Raw genomic sequence first — 20253 nt, forward strand, 5'->3', positions numbered from 1 at the left:
AGGTTTTGATAAATCTCCCCCATTGAGCATGAACTATAATTTAAAGGGGTACTCCGGTGGAAAACTTTTTTTTTTTTTTTTTTTAAATCAACTAGTGCCAGAAAGTTAAACAGATTTGTAAATGACTTCTATTAAAAAATCTTAATCCTTCCAGTACTTATTAGCTGCTGAATATTACAGAGGAAATTATTTTCTTTTTGGAACACAGAGGTCTCTCTGCTGACATCATGACCACAGTGCTCTCTGCTGACACCTTTTTCCATTTTAAGAACTGTCCAGAGTAGGAGAAAATCCCCATAGAAAACATATGCTGCTCTGGACAGTTCCTAAAATGGACAGAGATGTCAGCAGAGAGCACTGTGGTCATGATGTCAGCAGAGAGCTCTGTGTTCCAAAAAGAAAATAATTTTCTCTGTAGTATTCAGCAGCTAATAAGTACTGGAAGGATTAAGATTTTTTAATATAACTCATTTACAAATCTGTTTTCTGGCCACAGTTGATTGAAAAAAATAAAGTTTTCCACCGGAGTACCCGTATAACAGTAAACATAATAATTTTGTAGAATACGTTTTACTGTCTCCATTAAGTAAACTCCTGCAAAAGTGTGTTCACATGTGGCAGATTTGCATAAAAGTTTCAGTCAAGATCTGTTCCATACTTGTGGATACATGTGGTTGTTTCCGCAATACGTGCAAGGATTGTGACAAAGGCTATTGAAAAAAATAAAACAAATCATACAAATCTTCCAGGTGTAAATATACTCAAAATGTTTAGTCACCAGTTTGAAGAACAGATATTTATCACAAAAAAAAAAATGCAAAAAGGACTGTACCTGCTATTAATATCATTGTGAACCTAGGAAGAGAAAAATATAGGAGATTTAGAAACCAAACATACACTAATGGTATTTCATGCTTTATGGATGGAGAAAAATTACATTTAATGTAAAAAATATCAGAGGACATATCTTGACTTTGACTTCTAGTAAGATCCAAGTGTCATTGTGATCAGGCTTCAGGCGCCCCTGGTCAACCTCAGCACATACTAGTGTTGGAGCTCTGTTAGGCTGGGTTCACACCACGTTTTTCAAATACGGTTACCGTATACGGATTTCCGCTAAAAAACGTATGGCAAAAACCGTATGCAACCGTATGACGGCAAATTAAAACCTATACGGTTTTTCCCCGTACGGTTCTATCCGTTTGCATCAGTTTTTGCCAATGGTTTTGCTATTTTGTTGGAATTAGTTTTACAGCAATTTAATAAAGTTACTATTGTTCTATTGAAATTCCAATCTGCGCATGTGTCAACTCCAAAAACGGATTAGAAAACCGTGTGCAACCGTATTTTGAAATTCTGTGTACGGTTCTCATAGACAAAAATGTTAAAAGAACCGCATATGGTTCGCATACGGTTTTCCTACCTGAGGCAAAACCTACCTGAGGCAAAAGCGTTTTTGCCTACGGTTGAAAAATCGGCAAAACCGTATCCAAGGCAAAACGGATGCAACCGTACACAACATTTGGAATACAGTTTACAATGCATTCTCTATGCATACGGTTTCGGATACGGTCGTATCCTTTTTTTGCGGAAAACCGTATACGGTTAGCATATTGGAAAAACGTGGTGTGAACCCAGCCTTAGCTGAATCCAAAATTCTGCAGATCAGTTTTATTTCTCCGCTCAAATCCTGCAAAACAATGGACACCAGACAGACCCCTTACGAAGTCAATGGGTCTCAGGGAAGCACTGGTGTCTGTTGTGCAATGGACCATTCAGCTCAGAGACGGAACTTCCAAACAAAGCTTCAATGCTAGTGTGAACGTAAAGTGGTACTCCGGTGGAAAACCTTTTTTTTAAATGAACTGGTGCCAGAAAGTTAAACAGATTTGTAAATGACTTCTATTAAAACATCTTTACCCTTCCAGTACTTATTAGCTGTATGCTACAGAGAAAATTCTATTATTTTTGAATTTCCTTTTTATCTTGTCCACGGTGCTCTCTGCTGACACCTCTGTCCATGTTAGGAACTGTCCAGAGCAGCATATGTTTGCTATGGGGATTTTCTCCTGCTCTGGACAGTTGCTGATACGGGCATCAGGTGTCAGCAGAGAGCACTGTGGACAAGACAAAAAAAGCAATTCAAAAAGAACAGAATTTCCTCTGTAGCATATAGCTGCTTATAAGTACTGGAAGGGTAAAGATTTTTTTAATAGAAGCAATTTACAAATCTGTTTAACTTTCTGGCACCAGTCGATTTAAAAAAAAAATGTTTTCCACCGGAGTACCGCTTTAAGTAGTAAAATGTCAGCAATAGAGTTAGGTGAATCTACAGTAAGATTTACCATACCCAAATCTAATTAATTGTTTATTTAGTCTTGTAAAATTTGTTTTGCTTTACAAGTATTTCCATTTCCCAGAAAAAGTTGGAGACTCTGGACTGTCTGATTCTAGACTCCTCGGGGGAAATGGAAATTGGAATAAATTTGATAGACTAAATGAATCCATGAACTATATATTAGATTTAGGTTTTAGTCCCCAACATATTCCCATTAACCAAAGATTAAACTAAATTGCTCCCAAGTTTCACTAAGTGAGTCATGTAGTGGGTATGAAACATATTAGACTGACTACTTACCGTATTTTTCGCCCTATAGGACGCACCGGCGTATAAGACGCACCCAATTTATAGGTGCAAAATCTAAAAAAATGAAGATTTTGAACCCAATAGTGGTCTTCAACCTGCGGAACTCCACATGTTGCAAAACTAAAACTCCCAGCATGCCCGGACAGCCGTTGGCTGTCCGGGCATGCTGGGAGTTTTAGTTTTGCAACATCTGGAGGTCCGCAGATTGAAGACCACTGCATAGGAGGTAATACTCACGTGTCCCCGCCGCTCCGGACCCGTCACCGCTGCCCTGGATGTCGCTCCATCGCTGTCGCCGTGTCCCCGTCGCTCCGGAACGTCTCTGCTGCCGGCCGGGTATCCTCGCTCTCCGTCGCCGCCATCACGTCGTTACGCACGCCGACGCACGTACGCGACGACGTGATGACGAGGAAGGAGAGCGCCGGCATACAGGGGATCCCTGAACGGAGAAGACACCGAGGAGGCAGGTAAGGTCCCCCCCCGGTGTCCTGTAAGCACTAACCCGGCTATTCTGTCGGGCTGTTCGGGACCGCCGCGGTGAAATCGCGGCGGTCCCGAACAGCCCGACTGAACAGCTGGGTTAGTGTCACTTTTCCTTCAGACGCGGCGGTCAGCTTTGATCGCCGAGTCTGAAGGGTTAATACAGGGCATCACCGCGATCGGTGATGTCTTGTATTAGCCGCGGGTCCCGGCCGTTGATGGCCGCAGGGACCGCCGCGATAGGAGTGTATTCGCCGTATAAGACGCACCGACTTTTCCCCCCCAGTTTTGGGGAAGAAAAAGTGCGTCTTATACAGCGAAAAATACGGTAGATAAATCATGCAAAATCTCAGTCATCTGGTACACTGCACGTTGTACCGTGAGAACACATTGTGGCCTGTCTTAAGCATATGCTGTGCCAAAAGATAATTATCTCTGGGCTTATGATGGCATGGGTAGAGGAGACAGATCCTCAACAGAACTGAAATTGTTCTCTTTCAATTGTCTGTAAAGTGTAACTATCATTTAAAAAATAAATAAAAATGGTGTTGTTCTCAAGGAAAAGTGTTGTGTGGATTTTATGTGTAGACGTATGGGGAATGAGTGAATAACGTGTGTGTGTGAAGAAGAGAGATGAGAAAATGAATGGGTGCGTGGGAGTTATGGTTGTTTGGCCTGTATGGATATTAAATTGGATGTAAAAATATGTGGTGCAGTGGATGTAAAAAGTATGAAAAAGTATGGAAAAAATGAAAGTATGAGATGAATAGATGAGTGTGTAAAACGGGTATCAGAGTGTATAAGTTAGTCTTAAAAATGGGTGAGACTAACTTATACACTCTGATACCTCGTTTTACACACTCGTTTATTCATCTCATACTTTCATTTTTTCCATACTTTTTCCATCCACTGCACCACATATTTTTACATCCAATTTAATATCCATACAGGCCAAACAAACATAACTCCCATGCACCCATTCATTTTCTCATCTCTCTTCTTCACACACACGTTATTCGCTTATTCCCCATACGTTTCCACATAAAATCCACACAACACTTTTCCTTGAGAACGACACCATTTTTATTTATTTATTTATTTGATTTCTGTCAATCACTTCGGTTTTTGACACTACCAAGAGCAACCATTGGGGGTCTGCTCTGTGCCAGTTTCTCGGACATCACAAGCAGATTTAGCACACTCACCGCTCCTTTTGTTACAGACATCATTTAAAAAATGTTTGGACATGTCAGAGAGACATAGCGAAAAAGAGTAATCCTGCCGCACCAATATTGGTTTAGCGTTTCTTTGTAGAGGTATCAGAATGCATGTCAGCAGACCAGTAGTCCGAGAAATGGCCACCATAAACATCCAAATAGAAATTCCGCGTGAAATTCCACATTATTTTTCCGCACGGAATTCCATCTAAATTTGTTGCCGATTCCCTTTAATGGGATTTCGCAAGGTCATTCACACAGCATGTTTGATGCGGAAATCCAGCATTCCATGCTCTGGAAAAATATAAGCCAGGTCCTATATCCTTTTCCGGACTTTGGCTGCGGAATCCTATTAAAGGCAATGTGGTTAGAATTTCTGAGCAATATGCGGAATTGGTGTGGAAATCGTGCGGAATACATGCAGAATTCGTGCAGAATTTTAACTTAGCTTTAAAGGGGTACTCCGGTGGAAAAAAATGTTTTTAAATTAGCTTGTGCCAGAAAGTAATACAGATTTGTGAATATCTTAATTCTTCCAGTACTTATCAGCTGCTGTATGCTCCAGAGGAATTTGTGTAGTTCTTTCCAGCTCTCTGCTGACACCTCTGTCCATGTAGGAACTGTCCAGAGCAGGATAGGTTTGCTATGGGGATTTGTTCCTGCTCTGGAAAGTTCCTGACATGGACAGAAGTGTCAGCAGAGAGCACTGTGGTCAGACAGAAAAGAAATTACTCTGTAGTATACCGCAGCTGATAAGTACTGGAAGGAATAAGATTTTTAAATAGAAGTAATGTACACATCTGTGTAACTTTCTGGCACCAGTTTTTGTACTGAGTACCCCTTCCACTGAGTACCCCCTGTTAAACTGTGCTGCAGAATCTTTCTCTAAGCCTGTAACCCACTTGCACCACTCTCTGGGAGAGCCAAGCAGGCTTCATCAAAAAGGAAGAGGCACGGCCGGCACTCAGCTGAGCCCTTCTGCTTCTTAATTTTAGAAATGAGGGTCTATTCACATGGCAGAATTTCCGCATGCGGAATTCCGCCTCAAAGTAGAGCCCATAGACTTCCATGGGATTCCACACTCCCATTCACACTTCTGAATTTCCGCTTGCGGAATTCCGCAAGAGGAAATTCAGAAGTGTGAATGGGAGTGTGGAATCCCATAGGAGTCTATGGGCTTTAATTCTATCGTAAAATAGACCCTAAGTTTCTAGAATCAAATTCTACCATTGATAGTTTGATGAAAAAATTAAAGTTATCAAGTCTAGGCCAAGGTGATATGCCAATGTTTACACTTTCCTAACTGGTCTAAAAGGTGGGTAATGAATGGAGATTGCAGCCAGACTACGCCCATCTGACAGCACGGAGCCACAAGATTGTAAATGCTGCCATTAATGCACAGGGAAAGAAGTAATAAGAACAAGATTTCTTCTGTAATAACTGAAATTTCCTTGTACATGGCTTTATATAATCTGTGGGGTGGGATTTACGCTATAGCACCTTTATAATTTGAGGATTTTGTTACTATGTGTATAACTGCACAGCAGCAAAAATCATACATGTGATATATACGACTTACACTCAACAACATGACAGGATCCTGCTCATCGAGCTCCTTGGCGACTTTCTCCAGAACTTCCTTTGCTAAATCGACACTCTGCTGGAAACTGACCATCTGATCATACAAGTAATCCATCTTCATCTTCTTCACTTCCTCAGATGCTTCCCTCTTCTTTTTGTGGTGGTCAATCACTTTTTGGACATTTTTTTCATTCTCCTCTGTCAACATTTTCTCAGCTTCTGAAAAGTTTTTCTATTTAGATAATACGGATTGTATGAATTGCAGTGTTGTTATTGAAATGTTCATCGAAAATATAAAATGTAAACCAAACAATACAAAGGAATCTGGGTTTCAGAGAGTTTGTAATAATCTGCATGTACAGTGCAAGCAAAGGAGGCAAAAAATAAAAGCCCACTCCAAACAAAAGAGCCTGGTGTGTCTTACATTCTATGCAACTTTCCATGTCCCATAAGTCCATTGGATACAGTCCTGGAAGACCTAGGAGTGTCATACCAGACTGTTTTATTCTATTGGGCAATTCTTTTTTTTTTTTTTTTTTTTTAGATGAACCAGATTTATTTGGTCAAATATTAAAGGGGTTATCCAGGAAAAAAACTTTTTTTATATATATCAACTGGCTCCAGAAAGTTAAACAGATTTGTAAATGACTTCTATTAAAAAATCTTAATCCTTTCAGTACTTATGAGCTGATGAAGCTGAGTTGTTCTTTTCTGTCTAAGTGCTTTCTGATGACACGTGTCTCGGGAACCGCCCAGTTTAGAAGCAAATCCTTATAGCAAACCTCTCCTACTCTGTGCAGTTCCCGAGACAAGCAGAGATGTCAGCAGAGAGCACTGTTGCCAGACAGAAAACAACAACTCAACTTCAGCAGCTGATAATTATTGAAAGGATTAAGATTTTTTAATAGAAGTAATTTACAAATCTGATACAAAAGTAGAAAAAGTACAAGTCCGGCACTGCTATGCAGGTGGAAGCAATATACTAGGTAGTATGGTATCCGCTAATCCAGGCATGAATGGAGACTAGACAGTGTGTGCTATGTCAGAAAAAGCACAAATCGCTTGTAGAATCAGAACAATGTAGAAAAAACCACACTCACCCGATCATCGTGCACTGGTAACTTTTATTCCGTGAAACATAAAGCGTAGAACACAGAGGACAGGCAGTCGGCAGATACGCCGGGGAACACGAGGTGCAGTTACAGCTGTTTCACGGGAACACAGCCCGCTTCGTCAGACTCCGCCTTCTGGTGTCGTATCGCAGGTTAAATACACACCTACAACTACGTCAGCAGAAGGGCGTTAACACACAGGTAAGTGACTTAAAATATAGAAAATGTTAGAAAAACTTTAAAACCAACAACCCTTTACAAAATCAGTAGTACCTATGGACTAGCAAATACTTCTTATAGAAAAACGCTAAAATCTAGCTTGTCGTTAAGCCCGAGATTACCCTGGGCGTCTGTACGCAGGATAAGCTCCGCCTCTGCACGTAGCAGTAGCTTTTTCCTGTCAATTCCTTCCTTAGGCATTATTTTCTTTATCCCAAAGAATTTTAAAGGGTACCTCTCATCAAATAAACTTTTGATATATTTTAGATTAATGAATGTTGAATAACTTTCCAATAGCATGTTAATGAAAAATATGCTTCTTTCTATTGTATTTTTCCCGATCAGTCCTGTCAGCAAGCATTTCTGACTCATGCTGGAGTCCTAAACACTCAGAGCTGCCAGCCTGCTTTGTTCACAGCCAAACAGGCTGTGAACAAAGCAGGCTGGCAGCTCTGAGTGTTCTCCTTTGTGAAAAAAGCAGACTGGCAGCTCATAGTGTTTAGGACTCCAGCATGAGTCTGAAATGCTTGCTGCCAGGACTGGTAGGGAGACCCCTAGTGGTCATTTCTTCAAATTGGAAAATTAAATAGAAAGAAGCATATTTTTTAATAACATGCAATTGTAAAGTTATTCTGCATACATTAATCTATAATATATCAAAAGTTTATTTGATGAGAGGTACCCTTTAAAGCAGCCGGGTCATTATTACGGGCGATCTTTAGATGTTCCAATACCCGCGGACACCCTTTACCTGACCGGACAGAGTAAAGATGTTCTCTGAATCTGATGTTTAGCGACCTAGTGGTGCTACCTATGTAGTAGCGACCACAGTCGCAAAACATAAAGTAGATGATGTGGTTCATTTTACAATTAATAAATTCCCTCACCTTGATTTGTGTACCTCCGATTGTGAAGAATTTACCTACTTTAAGTTTGGGACACCACTTACAGCTCCCACAGCGGAAATTACCGCATACTGCGGGGCCACTTAGCCAGCCTGTATTCTCTTTACCCGAGTACTTACTGCTAGTCAAGATGTCGCCTAGGTTAGTAACCCTTTTGTTGGAGATGAGGGGTTTATTATCGAAATGTTCAGATTAGGGATCGACCGATATCGTTTTTTAGGGCCGATACCTGTCACGATGCCGGCTGGCAGGTAGTGGACCCTCTGTGCCAGAGAGGGATTGGCGTGGACCGTGCTAGTGGACCGGTTCTAAGCCACTACTGGTTTTCACCAGAGCCCGCCGCAAAGCGGGATGGTCTTGCTGCGGCGGTAGTGACCAGGTCGTATCCACTAGCAACGGCTCACCTCTCTGGCTGCTGAAGATAGGCGCGGTACAAGGGAGTAGGCAGAAGCAAGGTCGGACGTAGCAGAAGGTCGGGGCAGGCAGCAAGGATCGTAGTCAGGGGCAACGGCAGAAGGTCTGGAAACACAGGCAAGGAACACACAAGGAACGCTTTCACTGGCACTAAGGCAACAAGATCCGGCAAGGGAGTGCAAGGGAAGTGAGGTAATATAGGGAAGTGCACAGGTGAAAACCCTAATTGGAACCACTGCGCCAATCAGCGGCGCAGTGGCCCTTTAAATCGCAGAGACCCGGCGCGCGCGCGCCCTAGGGAGCGGGGCCGCGCGCGCCGGGACAGAACAGACGGGGAGCGAGTCAGGTAGGGGAGCCGGGGTGCGCATCGCGAGCGGGCGCTACCCGCATCGCGAATCGCATCCCGGCTGGCAGCAGGATCGCAGCGCCCCGGGTCAGAGGACGTGACCGGAGCGCTGCAGCGGAGGGAGTGAAGCGAGCGCTCCGGGGAGGAGCGGGGACCCGGAGCGCTCGGCGTAACAGTACCCCCCCCCTTGGGTCTCCCCCTCTTCTTGGAGCCTGAGAACCTGAGGAGCAGACTTTTGTCAAGGATGTTGTCCTCAGGTTCCCAGGATCTCTCTTCAGGACCACAACCCTCCCAGTCTACTAAAAAAAAATTTTTCCCTCTGACCTTTTTGGCAGCCAAAATTTCCTTGACCGAGAAGACGTCCGAGGAGCCGGAAACAGGAGTGGGAGGAACAGATTTGGGAGAAAAACGGTTGAGGATGAGTGGTTTGAGAAGAGAGACGTGAAAGGCATTAGGGATACGAAGAGAAGGAGGAAGAAGAAGTTTATAAGAGACAGGATTAATTTGACACAAAATTTTGAAAGGACCAAGATAGCGTGGTCCCAACTTGTAGCTAGGGACACGGAAGCGGACATATTTAGCGGAGAGCCATACCTTGTCTCCAGGGGAAAAAACGGGGGGAGCTCTTCTTTTCTTATCCGCGAACCTCTTCATGCGTGAAGAAGCCTGTAAGAGAGAATTTTGGGTCTCTCTCCATATAATGGAAAGGTCACGAGAAATTTCATCCACAGCGGGCAGACCAGAGGGCAAGGGGGTAGGGAGGGGGGGAAGAGGGTGACGGCCGTACACCACGAAAAATGGGGATTTGGAGGAAGATTCAGAGACCCTGAAGTTATACGAAAATTCGGCCCATGGAAGGAGATCTGCCCAGTCATCCTGGCGGGAGGAAACAAAATGTCGCAAATAATCACCCAGGATCTGGTTAATTCTTTCTACTTGTCCATTGGACTGGGGATGATATGCAGAGGAAAAATTTAATTTAATCTTGAGTTGTTTACAGAGAGCCCTCCAGAATTTAGACACGAATTGGACCCCTCTATCCGAGACAATCTGCGTAGGCAACCCGTGAAGACGAAAAATGTGTACAAAAAATTGTTTAGCCAACTGAGGCGCAGAAGGAAGACCAGGAAGAGGGATGAAATGTGCCATTTTGGAGAATCGATCAACGACCACCCAAATAACGGTGTTGCCACGGGAAGGGGGTAAATCAGTAATAAAATCCATACCAATCAGAGACCAAGGCTGTTCGGGGACAGGCAGAGGATGAAGAAAACCAGCGGGCTTCTGGCGAGGAGTCTTATCCCGGGCACAGATAGTGCAGGCTCGCACAAAGTCCCCAACATCCGTCTCCAGAGTCGGCCACCAATAGAAGCGGGAGATGAGTTGCACAGATTTCTTGATGCCCGCATGACCTGCGAGATGGGAGGAGTGACCCCATTTGAGGATTCCGAGGCGTTGGCGTGGAGAAACAAAGGTCTTTCCTGGAGGAGTCTGCCTGATGGAGGCAGGAGAAGTGGAGATCAGGCAGTCAGGTGGAATGATGTGTTGCGGAGGGAGATCAACTTCTGAGGCATCCGAGGAACGAGAGAGAGCATCGGCCCTAATGTTCTTATCGGCAGGACGAAAGTGAATCTCAAAATTAAATCGGGCAAAGAACAGAGACCACCGGGCCTGGCGAGGATTCAGCCGTTGGGCCGACTGGAGGTAGGAGAGGTTCTTGTGGTCGGTGTAGATAATAACAGGAAATCTTGATCCCTCCAGCAGATGCCTCCATTCCTCAAGTGCTAATTTAATGGCTAGAAGCTCTCGATCCCCGATGGAGTAGTTCCTCTCCGCTGGAGAGAAGGTCCTAGAGAAAAAACCACAAGTGACAGCATGCCCGGAAGGATTTTTTTGTAGAAGAACAGCTCCAGCTCCTACTGAGGAGGCATCAACCTCCAATAGGAAGGGTTTGGAAGGGTCAGGTCTGGAGAGCACGGGAGCCGAAGAAAAGGCAGACTTGAGTCGTTTAAAGGAGTCTTCTGCTTGAGGAGGCCAGGACTTGGGATCAGCATTTTTCTTGGTTAAAGCCACGATAGGAGCCACAATGGTAGAAAAATGTGGAATAAATTGCCTGTAATAATTGGCGAACCCCAAAAAGCGTTGGATAGCACGGAGTCCGGAGGGGCGTGGCCAATTTAAGACGGCAGAGAGTTTGTCTGGATCCATCTGTAGTCCCTGGCCAGAGACCAAATATCCTAGAAAAGGAAGAGATTGGCATTCAAACAGACATTTCTCAATTTTGGCATAGAGTTGGTTGTCACGAAGTCTCTGAAGAACCATACGGACATGCTGGCGGTGTTCTTCTAGATTGGCAGAAAAAATTAGGATATCGTCCAGATATACCACAACACAGGAGTATAACAGATCACGAAAAATTTCATTGACAAAGTCTTGGAAGACGGCAGGGGCATTGCACAGTCCAAAGGGCATGACCAGATACTCAAAGTGTCCATCTCTGGTGTTAAATGCCGTTTTCCACTCGTCCCCCTCTCTGATGCGGATGAGGTTATAGGCGCCTCTTAAGTCCAATTTAGTGAAGATGTGGGCACCTTGGAGGCGATCAAAGAGTTCAGAGATGAGGGGTAAGGGGTAGCGGTTCTTAACCGTGATTTTATTAAGACCGCGGTAGTCAATGCAAGGACGTAGGGAGCCATCTTTTTTGGACACAAAGAAAAATCCGGCTCCGGCAGGAGAGGAGGATTTACGGATAAAGCCCTTTTTTAGATTCTCCTGGACGTATTCGGACATGGCAAGAGTCTCTGGGGCAGAGAGAGGATAAATTCTGCCCCGGGGTGGAGTAGTACCCGGGAGGAGGTCGATAGGGCAATCATAAGGCCTGTGAGGAGGTAGAGTCTCAGCTTGTTTTTTGCAGAAAACATCCGCGAAGTCCATATAGGCCTTAGGGAGACCGGTTACTGGAGGAACCACAGAGTTACGGCAAGGGTTACTGGGAACCGGTTTTAGACAGTTCTTGGAACAAGAGGACCCCCAACTCTTGATCTCCCCAGTGGACCAATCCAGGGTTGGGGAATGAAGTTGAAGCCAGGGAAGTCCAAGGAGAATCTCCGAGGTGCAATTGGGGAGGACCAAAAGTTCAATCCTCTCATGATGAGATCCGATGCTCATAAGAAGGGGCTCCGTGCGGAAACGTATGGTACAGTCCAATCTTTCATTATTTACACAATTGATGTAGAGGGGTCTGGCGAGACTGGTCACTGGGATGTTGAACCTGTTGACGAGAGAGGCCAAAATAAAATTTCCTGCAGATCCAGAGTCCAAGAAGGCCACTGTAGAGAAGGAGAAGGCAGAGGCAGACATCCGCACAGGCACAGTAAGACGTGGAGAAGCAGAGTAGACATCAAGGACTGTCTCACCTTTGTGCGGAGTCAGCGTACGTCTTTCCAGGCGGGGAGGACGGATAGGACAATCCCTCAGGAAGTGTTCGGTACTAGCACAGTACAGGCAGAGGTTCTCCATACGGCGTCGTGTCCTCTCTTGAGGTGTCAGGCGAGACCGGTCGACCTGCATAGCCTCCACGGCGGGAGGCACAGGAACAGATTGCAGGGGACCAGAGGAGAGAGGAGCCGAGGAGACGAAACGCCTCGTGCGAACAGAGTCCATATCTTGGCGGAGTTCCTGACGCCTTTCAGAAAAACGCATGTCAATGCGAGTGGCTAGGTGAATAAGTTCATGTAGATTAGCAGGAATTTCTCGTGCGGCCAGAACATCTTTAATGTTGCTGGATAGGCCTTTTTTGAAGGTCGCGCAGAGGGCCTCATTATTCCAGGACAATTCTGAAGCAAGTGTACGGAATTGTACGGCATACTCGCCAACGGAAGAATTACCCTGGACCAGGTTCAACAGGGCAGTCTCAGCAGAAGAGGCTCGGGCAGGTTCCTCAAAGACACTTCGGATTTCCGAGAAGAAGGAGTGTACAGAGGCAGTGACGGGGTCATTGCGGTCCCAGAGCGGTGTGGCCCATGACAGGGCTTTTCCGGACAGAAGACTGACTACGAAAGCCACCTTGGACCTTTCAGTGGGAAACAGGTCCGACATCATCTCCAGATGCAGGGAACATTGGGAAAGAAAGCCACGGCAAAACTTAGAGTCCCCATCAAATTTATCCGGCAAGGATAAGCGTATCCCAGGAGCGGCCACTCGCTGCGGAGGAGGTGCAGGAGCTGGCGGAGGAGATGACTGCTGAAGCTGTGGTAGCAACTGTTGTAGCATAACGGTCAGTTGAGACAGCTGTTGGCCTTGTTGCGCTATCTGTTGTGACTGCTGGGCGACCACCGTGGTGAGGTCAGCGACAACTGGCAGAGGAACTTCAGCGGGATCCATGGCCGGATCTACTGTCACGATGCCGGCTGGCAGGTAGTGGACCCTCTGTGCCAGAGAGGGATTGGCGTGGACCGTGCTAGTGGACCGGTTCTAAGCCACTACTGGTTTTCACCAGAGCCCGCCGCAAAGCGGGATGGTCTTGCTGCGGCGGTAGTGACCAGGTCGTATCCACTAGCAACGGCTCACCTCTCTGGCTGCTGAAGATAGGCGCGGTACAAGGGAGTAGGCAGAAGCAAGGTCGGACGTAGCAGAAGGTCGGGGCAGGCAGCAAGGATCGTAGTCAGGGGCAACGGCAGAAGGTCTGGAAACACAGGCAAGGAACACACAAGGAACGCTTTCACTGGCACTAAGGCAACAAGATCCGGCAAGGGAGTGCAAGGGAAGTGAGGTAATATAGGGAAGTGCACAGGTGAAAACCCTAATTGGAACCACTGCGCCAATCAGCGGCGCAGTGGCCCTTTAAATCGCAGAGACCCGGCGCGCGCGCGCCCTAGGGAGCGGGGCCGCGCGCGCCGGGACAGAACAGACGGGGAGCGAGTCAGGTAGGGGAGCCGGGGTGCGCATCGCGAGCGGGCGCTACCCGCATCGCGAATCGCATCCCGGCTGGCAGCAGGATCGCAGCGCCCCGGGTCAGAGGACGTGACCGGAGCGCTGCAGCGGAGGGAGTGAAGCGAGCGCTCCGGGGAGGAGCGGGGACCCGGAGCGCTCGGCGTAACAATACCGATACCGATAATCGGTGGAGGCTGGGGCCGATAGCCGATAACTTATACCGATATTAGTAACTTAGTATAAGTTATCGGCTATTTATCCCCCCTTGACACCGCTGCAGATAATTGATTTAAAGCGTGCGCTTTAAATCAATGCACTGCAGTGGCTTTTGCAGTGCCATAGGCCGCCGCCGCCACCCGCTTCTCTCCCCCTACCTGTCAGGGTGGTCCGGGCCATCCATCCTTCCAGTAGTGTCCGGCGGCATTCCGGGTGGAGGGTGAACCGGTCCGGGCTGTCCTTCTTCTCCGGGGGTCATCTTCTCCACTCCGGGAAGGCTCCGGCCTAGTACGCTGCATAGACGCCGCTGCGCAGTGACGCCCGTGCGCAGCGACGCACCTGACGTCACGGCGTAGCGGCGTCTATGCAGCGTACTAGGCCGGAGCCTGCCCGGAGTGGAGAAGATGACCCCCGGAGAAGGACAGCCCGGACCGGTTCACCCTCCACCCGGAATGCCGCCGGACACTACAGGAAGGAAGGATGGATGGCCCGGACCACCCCCATTACAGGTAAGTTAAATTCTTTTTATTGACTCGGAGGGTGGGGGAGGGGCCCAACCGGTATAGCGGTATGGGCAAAAATCCATATCGGTATACCGCCCAGCACTACGGTGGGGGGTGCGACGCGGTGGGTCGGGGGGGGGTGCGGTCGTGGTGCGGTGCGGCGGGTCGGGGGGGGGGCGGTGCGGGGCATTATCGGCTTATCGGCAAGGTAATTGCCGATACCAATAATGCCCAAAATCGTGATTATCGGCCGATAGTATCGGCCATACCGATAATCGGTCGATCCCTAGTTCAGATAGGATCGGATCACTTTGGATTAAATACCAATGTTTATAGATACTTTGCTTTATTTTCTCAGCCATCGGGCTGTGCATGAACGTAAAGCAAAATCTCCGATTATTGTTTGCTTTTTTTTAGAGTTATGTAAACCACAGTTCTGCAGGAGGGAATTCCTATTTTGTCTATTTGCTCTTTCATACGCTATCTGCAGGACCGAGGATGGATATCCTCTTTCTAATAAACGCAAAGTGAGTTCCCTGGCTTGTTTCTTTAAGCTGCTCTGTGTATCATTAATTCTTCGCAAGCGAAGGAATTGTCTGTAAGGGATAGCGAACTTAACATGGCTTGGGTGATAACTCCTATAATGTAGGAGGGAATTACCTGCCGTAGGTTTTCGGTACCCCTCTGTGCACAATTTATTTTCGCTTACTCTTACAAGGACTCTATTTTTTCTTTGCTGATGTTACTTGTGAAATTTAGACACATGTTGTTAGTGTTCAGCCATGTGATGAAATTCGTAAACTCCGCTTCAGTACCCATCCAGGTTATTAGGACATCGTCTACGAATCTCACATAGCTACCAATGAGTTTTCTGAAGGGGTTAACTTCTGAGAAAATCCATCTTTTTTCCAAAAAGGCTACATATATGTTTGCCAGGGTACAAGCTACTGGTGTACCCATGGCAACACCACTCTTTTGTGTATACCACATGTTGTTAAATTGGAATACATTGTTAGTAAGAATAAGATTTAAGGCTTCACAAATGAACTTGATAAAATACTCACTTTTATTGGAGGACACCAACAATTCCCTCACACACTGAATTGCTATGTTTGTGTCAATGTTTGTATACAAACTTTCAATATCAATGGCTCCCAGCATATAGCTGGGTTGCCATTGTATATCTTTCAGGGTTTCTAGGAAATGGTTGGTGTCCTTGACCATATGTGGGATTTCTTTCAAAATAGGATGTTAAACCCAGTCAATATACTTTGAAAGGGGTTCCATTAGAGACCCCACACCGGAGACGATAGGTCTTCCGGGTGGGGTCTCTAATGTTTTGTGTATCTTCGGCAGAAAATACCACCCAGGATATGTTGGTGTAGTAGGGAACAATTTTATAGCGGTGGAATTCGAGATTGTCCCCACCTCCACAGCCCTCCGTAAAAAGGACTGTAGACGTGAGGAGAGTCTCGGTATAGGGTTAGTGGACAGAACCTCATAGTTGTTTTTATTGGATAATTGTCGGTTGGCTTCGGACAAATAATAACTTTCCCGCATCAGCACGATATTGCCCCCTTTGTAAGATTTTTTAATAATAATCCCTTTCTGTGCTTTTAGCCATTTTAGAGCTTCCTTCTCTTTAACTGTAAGATTAGGGCTATCTTACGGGTATATGAGTGCCTTTACGTCCTCCATGACTTTTTGTTGGAATATGTCTAAGTTGCTGCCCGGTGCTATAGGGGAATTATATGTGGATTTGACTCCACCAGAAAAGTAGCCATAATTTAAGGAGTTTCTTGACGTTGCATCACCTATGGGAGTTTCCCCTACACAACCATCATTCTCCCCCAATAATTCTGTTAAAGCTAATAGGCATTCATTTTCGGAAATGCTCGGACTGATGAGGGGACTAAACCCTAGGGGACTTATCTGTATTGGGGTATCTCCCTCTCTTTTGGGTGCACTAGTATCTTTACTTGAGAAAACTCTCTTGAGATTCAATTTACGCATGCTCTTAAACAAATCTATTTCAAAGGACACCAAATCAAAGTCATTTGTCGGACAGTAAGTTAAACCCTTTTGTAATAAGGAAATAGCATCATCATTCAGGACTAAGTCTGTTAAATTAATTATAGTGGCAGGGTTGGAGGTGGCTAGGCTGCTCACGGGAGCGGGCTGTGTTCCCGTGAAACAGCTGTAACTGCACCTCGTGTTCCCCAGCGTTCCTGCCGACTGCCTGTCCTCTGTGTTCTACGTTTTATGTTTCACGGAATAAAAGTTACCAGTGCACGATGATCGGGTGAGTGCGTTTTTTTCTACATTGTTCTAACTTACAAATCTGTTTAACTTTCTGGAGTCAGTTGATGTAAAAAAAAAAAAAAAAGTTTTTTTCCTTGAATACCCCTTTAACTAGCTGTATATTCGGTACTCTCTACTTATAGGTGATTCTCCATTTTCATCCACCTTGGCTAGGCTAGGCCAAGGTGGACAACCCAAGATTGCATCCATCAATCAAACATATATGATAGTACCTACATGAAAAGTTCAATGACTTTCATAAAGATGAGAATGATATAAGAGAAATACTTACTTCAACATCATTAAACAACGCCTCTACTCTAGTAACAAAATCTTCAGTTTTCAGTGATTTTTCCTGCAGTTTCTCCAGTTGATACTCCAGGTTACTCTGCAAATATAGCATTACATTATGGTAACTACAATATTTTTTCATCAGGTTTCTATGTGCGCCACCCGAATCAGTTTTTGTTTTTTGTTTACCCATATCATGCACCCTCGCCATCGCTAGTCCTACAGCGCCATTTGTTTAATACAACCACAGCGGCATTCATGTGTTTTATTACTCTAATTTGGTCATGACTAGTCTGACTCTCACAAAGTTACTGTGCTTATAATGTCTCATAGGATGTCAGATCTGGGTCTGACTACCTGTGAACTACAGGATGACATCATCACTTACCAGATCCCCTCCTAATAGCTTGCAGACCCCTCTCCACTACTCCCCATTCCTCCCATCTTCATCTGTAGGCTTCTGCTGCTATCTCTATGGTATTCATAGGCGTGCGCAGCCTACTGCATTAGGGTGTGCACCCTAAAGCACAAACTCACTCCGCTCACGCGTGTTTATGTGTGTATATATATATATATATATATATATATATATATATATATATATACACATATATACATACATATACACACACACACTCTTGCTTGCATAGTGTAGGAGGATTGGATCCAGGGCCGGTTTTAGGCTTAGCATGGCCCTGGGCAAAATCAGAAGTGGGGTCCAGAAAGTTGTAATAGTGCACTAATCAGATTAGCACATTTTTGGTCACTTCAAATACCATAAAAAATATCTAAAAAGCAAAAAAAAATAAAAAAAATGGTACCGATAAAAACTACAAATCACAGCGCTAAAAATGACCCTCACATCCCCATATACAGAAAAATAAAAGTGCTATAGGGATCAGAATAGTACAATTTTATATTTTTGTATAGTTCCCCCACATTAGGTTGGCAGCATAGTTCCCCCACATTAGGTTGGCAGTACAGTTCCCCCACATTAGGTTAGTAGTACAGTTCCCCCACATTAGGTTGGCAGTATAGTTCCCCCACATTAGGTGGTAGTATAGTTCCCCCACATTAGGTTAGTAGTATAGTTCCCCCACATTAGGTTAGTAGCACAGTTCCTCCACATTAGGTGCAGCACAGTTCCCCCACATTAGGTGCAGTACAGTTCCCCCACATTAGGTGCAATATAGTTCCCCCACATTAGGTGCAATATAGTTCCCCACATTAGGTGCAATACAGATCCCCCACATTAGGTGCAATATAGTTCCCCCACATTAGGTGCAGTACAGTTCCCCCACATTAGGTGCAATATAGTTCCCCCACATTAGGTGCAGTATAGTTATAATTGTAGGGAGGAGGACAAGTCTAGAATTTACCATGAGGCTTGCGGGACTAATTCTACCCCTGATCTTATATTTGCCAAGGGGTTCAATGGGCGGAGCCAAAGGGTTGTCAAAATTAGGTTTTGCCTAGAGTGTCAAAAATCCATGCACCAGCCCTGACTAGACCTCCCACTTGTGTGTATGTTTGCTGGTGTTTATAGGGAGGCATTTGATGTGGATTTGAAAAAAAAATAGTAAGTTGAATGGTAAAACTCATGTTTTTCTTTACTTGGCAAACAGAAGAACGATTTTACTATAAGATGGGGGCACAGAGGGGGGAATATTCCAAATAGAATTTTTTTTTGCACCAGATTGGTTGAAAAAGTGATGCGGCACCCAGCAAGCTTGGAGGAGTTTTGGGTCTGCAGCTGACCACAAACTAGGACTCCCAGCATGTTACACCATAATCTAAATTGTACTCCTATATAGTGCAAGATGTGTGGAGTTGTAGTTTTGGTCATCATAGATTGTATCAGGGCATGCTGGGAATTGTAGTTGGTAACTGCACCTCCCAGCATTGCATTCCTTCAAGGAATGCAATGCTGGGATTTTCAGTTACCAACTACAATTCCCAGCATGCCCTGATACAATACATGGTGACCAAAACTACAACTCCCATTATGTTGCACTGGGGGTGTTGTGTGTGTATGTGTGAGGTGCTGTGTGTGAGTGTGGGGGGGGGGGGTGCTGTGTGTGTGTGTTTGAGGGGTGCTGTGTGTGTGTTTGAGGGGTGCTGTGTGTGTGTTTGAGGGGTGCTGTGTGTGTGTGTGCGTGAGTGTGGGGGGGTGCTGTGTGTGTGCGTGAGTGTGGTGGTGGTGTGTGTGTGTGTTTGAGGGGTGCTGTGTGTTTGAGGGGTGCTATGGGTGCTGTGCGGGGGATTGGGCACATAATACATACATAATATAAAATATATACATAATACATAAAAAAAATTTTATTTCAGCTACCAGGTCGGTGCTGTAGTCGTTTTTAGTATTTTTGCTGGTAGAAGAGCACGGACTGCAGAGAGTGGGCCGTGTCCCGTGTATCAGAACAAAGGAAAAAAGAAAGTTGCCTGTTTCAAGGTGCTTGTAGTATTAAAACATCAAACCTTTAATCTGTATACATTAAAAATAGAAAAAGGTGACATCAATCATTAAAGAGAAGTGAAACTCCAACACGTTTTGAGCAAAATGTAGCTCTTAATCATGGCTATATGTAGCCCAAAACGCACTGGAGTTTCACTTCTCTTTTATGATGTCACCTTTTTCTATTTTTAATGTATACAGATTAACCCCTTAAGGACGCAGGACGTAAATGTACGTCCTGGTGAGGTGGTACTTAACGCACCAGGACGTACATTTACGTCCTAAGCATAACCGCGGGCATCGGAGCGATGCCCGTGTCATGCGGGGCTGATCCCGGCTGCTGATCGCAGCCAGGGACCTGCCGGCAATGGCCGACGCCCGCGATCTCGCGGGCGTCCGCCATTAACCCCTCAGGTGCCGGGATCAATACAGATCCCGGCATCTGCGGCAGTTCGCGATTTAAATGAACGATCGGATCGCCCGCAGCGCTGCTGCGGGGATCCGATCATTCAGAACGCCGGACGGAGGTCTCCTCTCCTTCCTCCGTGCGGCTCCCGGCGTCTCCTGCTCTGGTCTGTGATCGAGCAGACCAGAGCAGGAGATGACCGATAATACTGATCTGTTCTATGTCCTATAC

The 20253-nt window shown here is 45.6% G+C and overlaps 1 protein-coding gene across 1 annotated transcript in view; it reads right to left on the bottom strand.

Moving 5' to 3' along the window:
- The window catches only part of CMYA5 (cardiomyopathy associated 5), a 101694-nt gene that overhangs the window by 51591 nt on the left and 29850 nt on the right, over positions 1-20253 (bottom strand). Inside the window, exons 8-10 of the mRNA XM_056522980.1 lie at positions 17166-17261; positions 5924-6157; positions 833-855 (exon numbers count right to left, since the gene is read on the bottom strand). Coding sequence (XP_056378955.1) covers positions 833-855; positions 5924-6157; positions 17166-17261 — 353 coding nt within the window. The remainder of the gene's footprint in view (positions 1-832; positions 856-5923; positions 6158-17165; positions 17262-20253) is intronic.

The sequence above is a fragment of the Hyla sarda genome, chromosome 1 (genome assembly GCF_029499605.1).
Source record: "Hyla sarda isolate aHylSar1 chromosome 1, aHylSar1.hap1, whole genome shotgun sequence".
Taxonomy (NCBI): Eukaryota; Metazoa; Chordata; class Amphibia; order Anura; family Hylidae; genus Hyla; species Hyla sarda.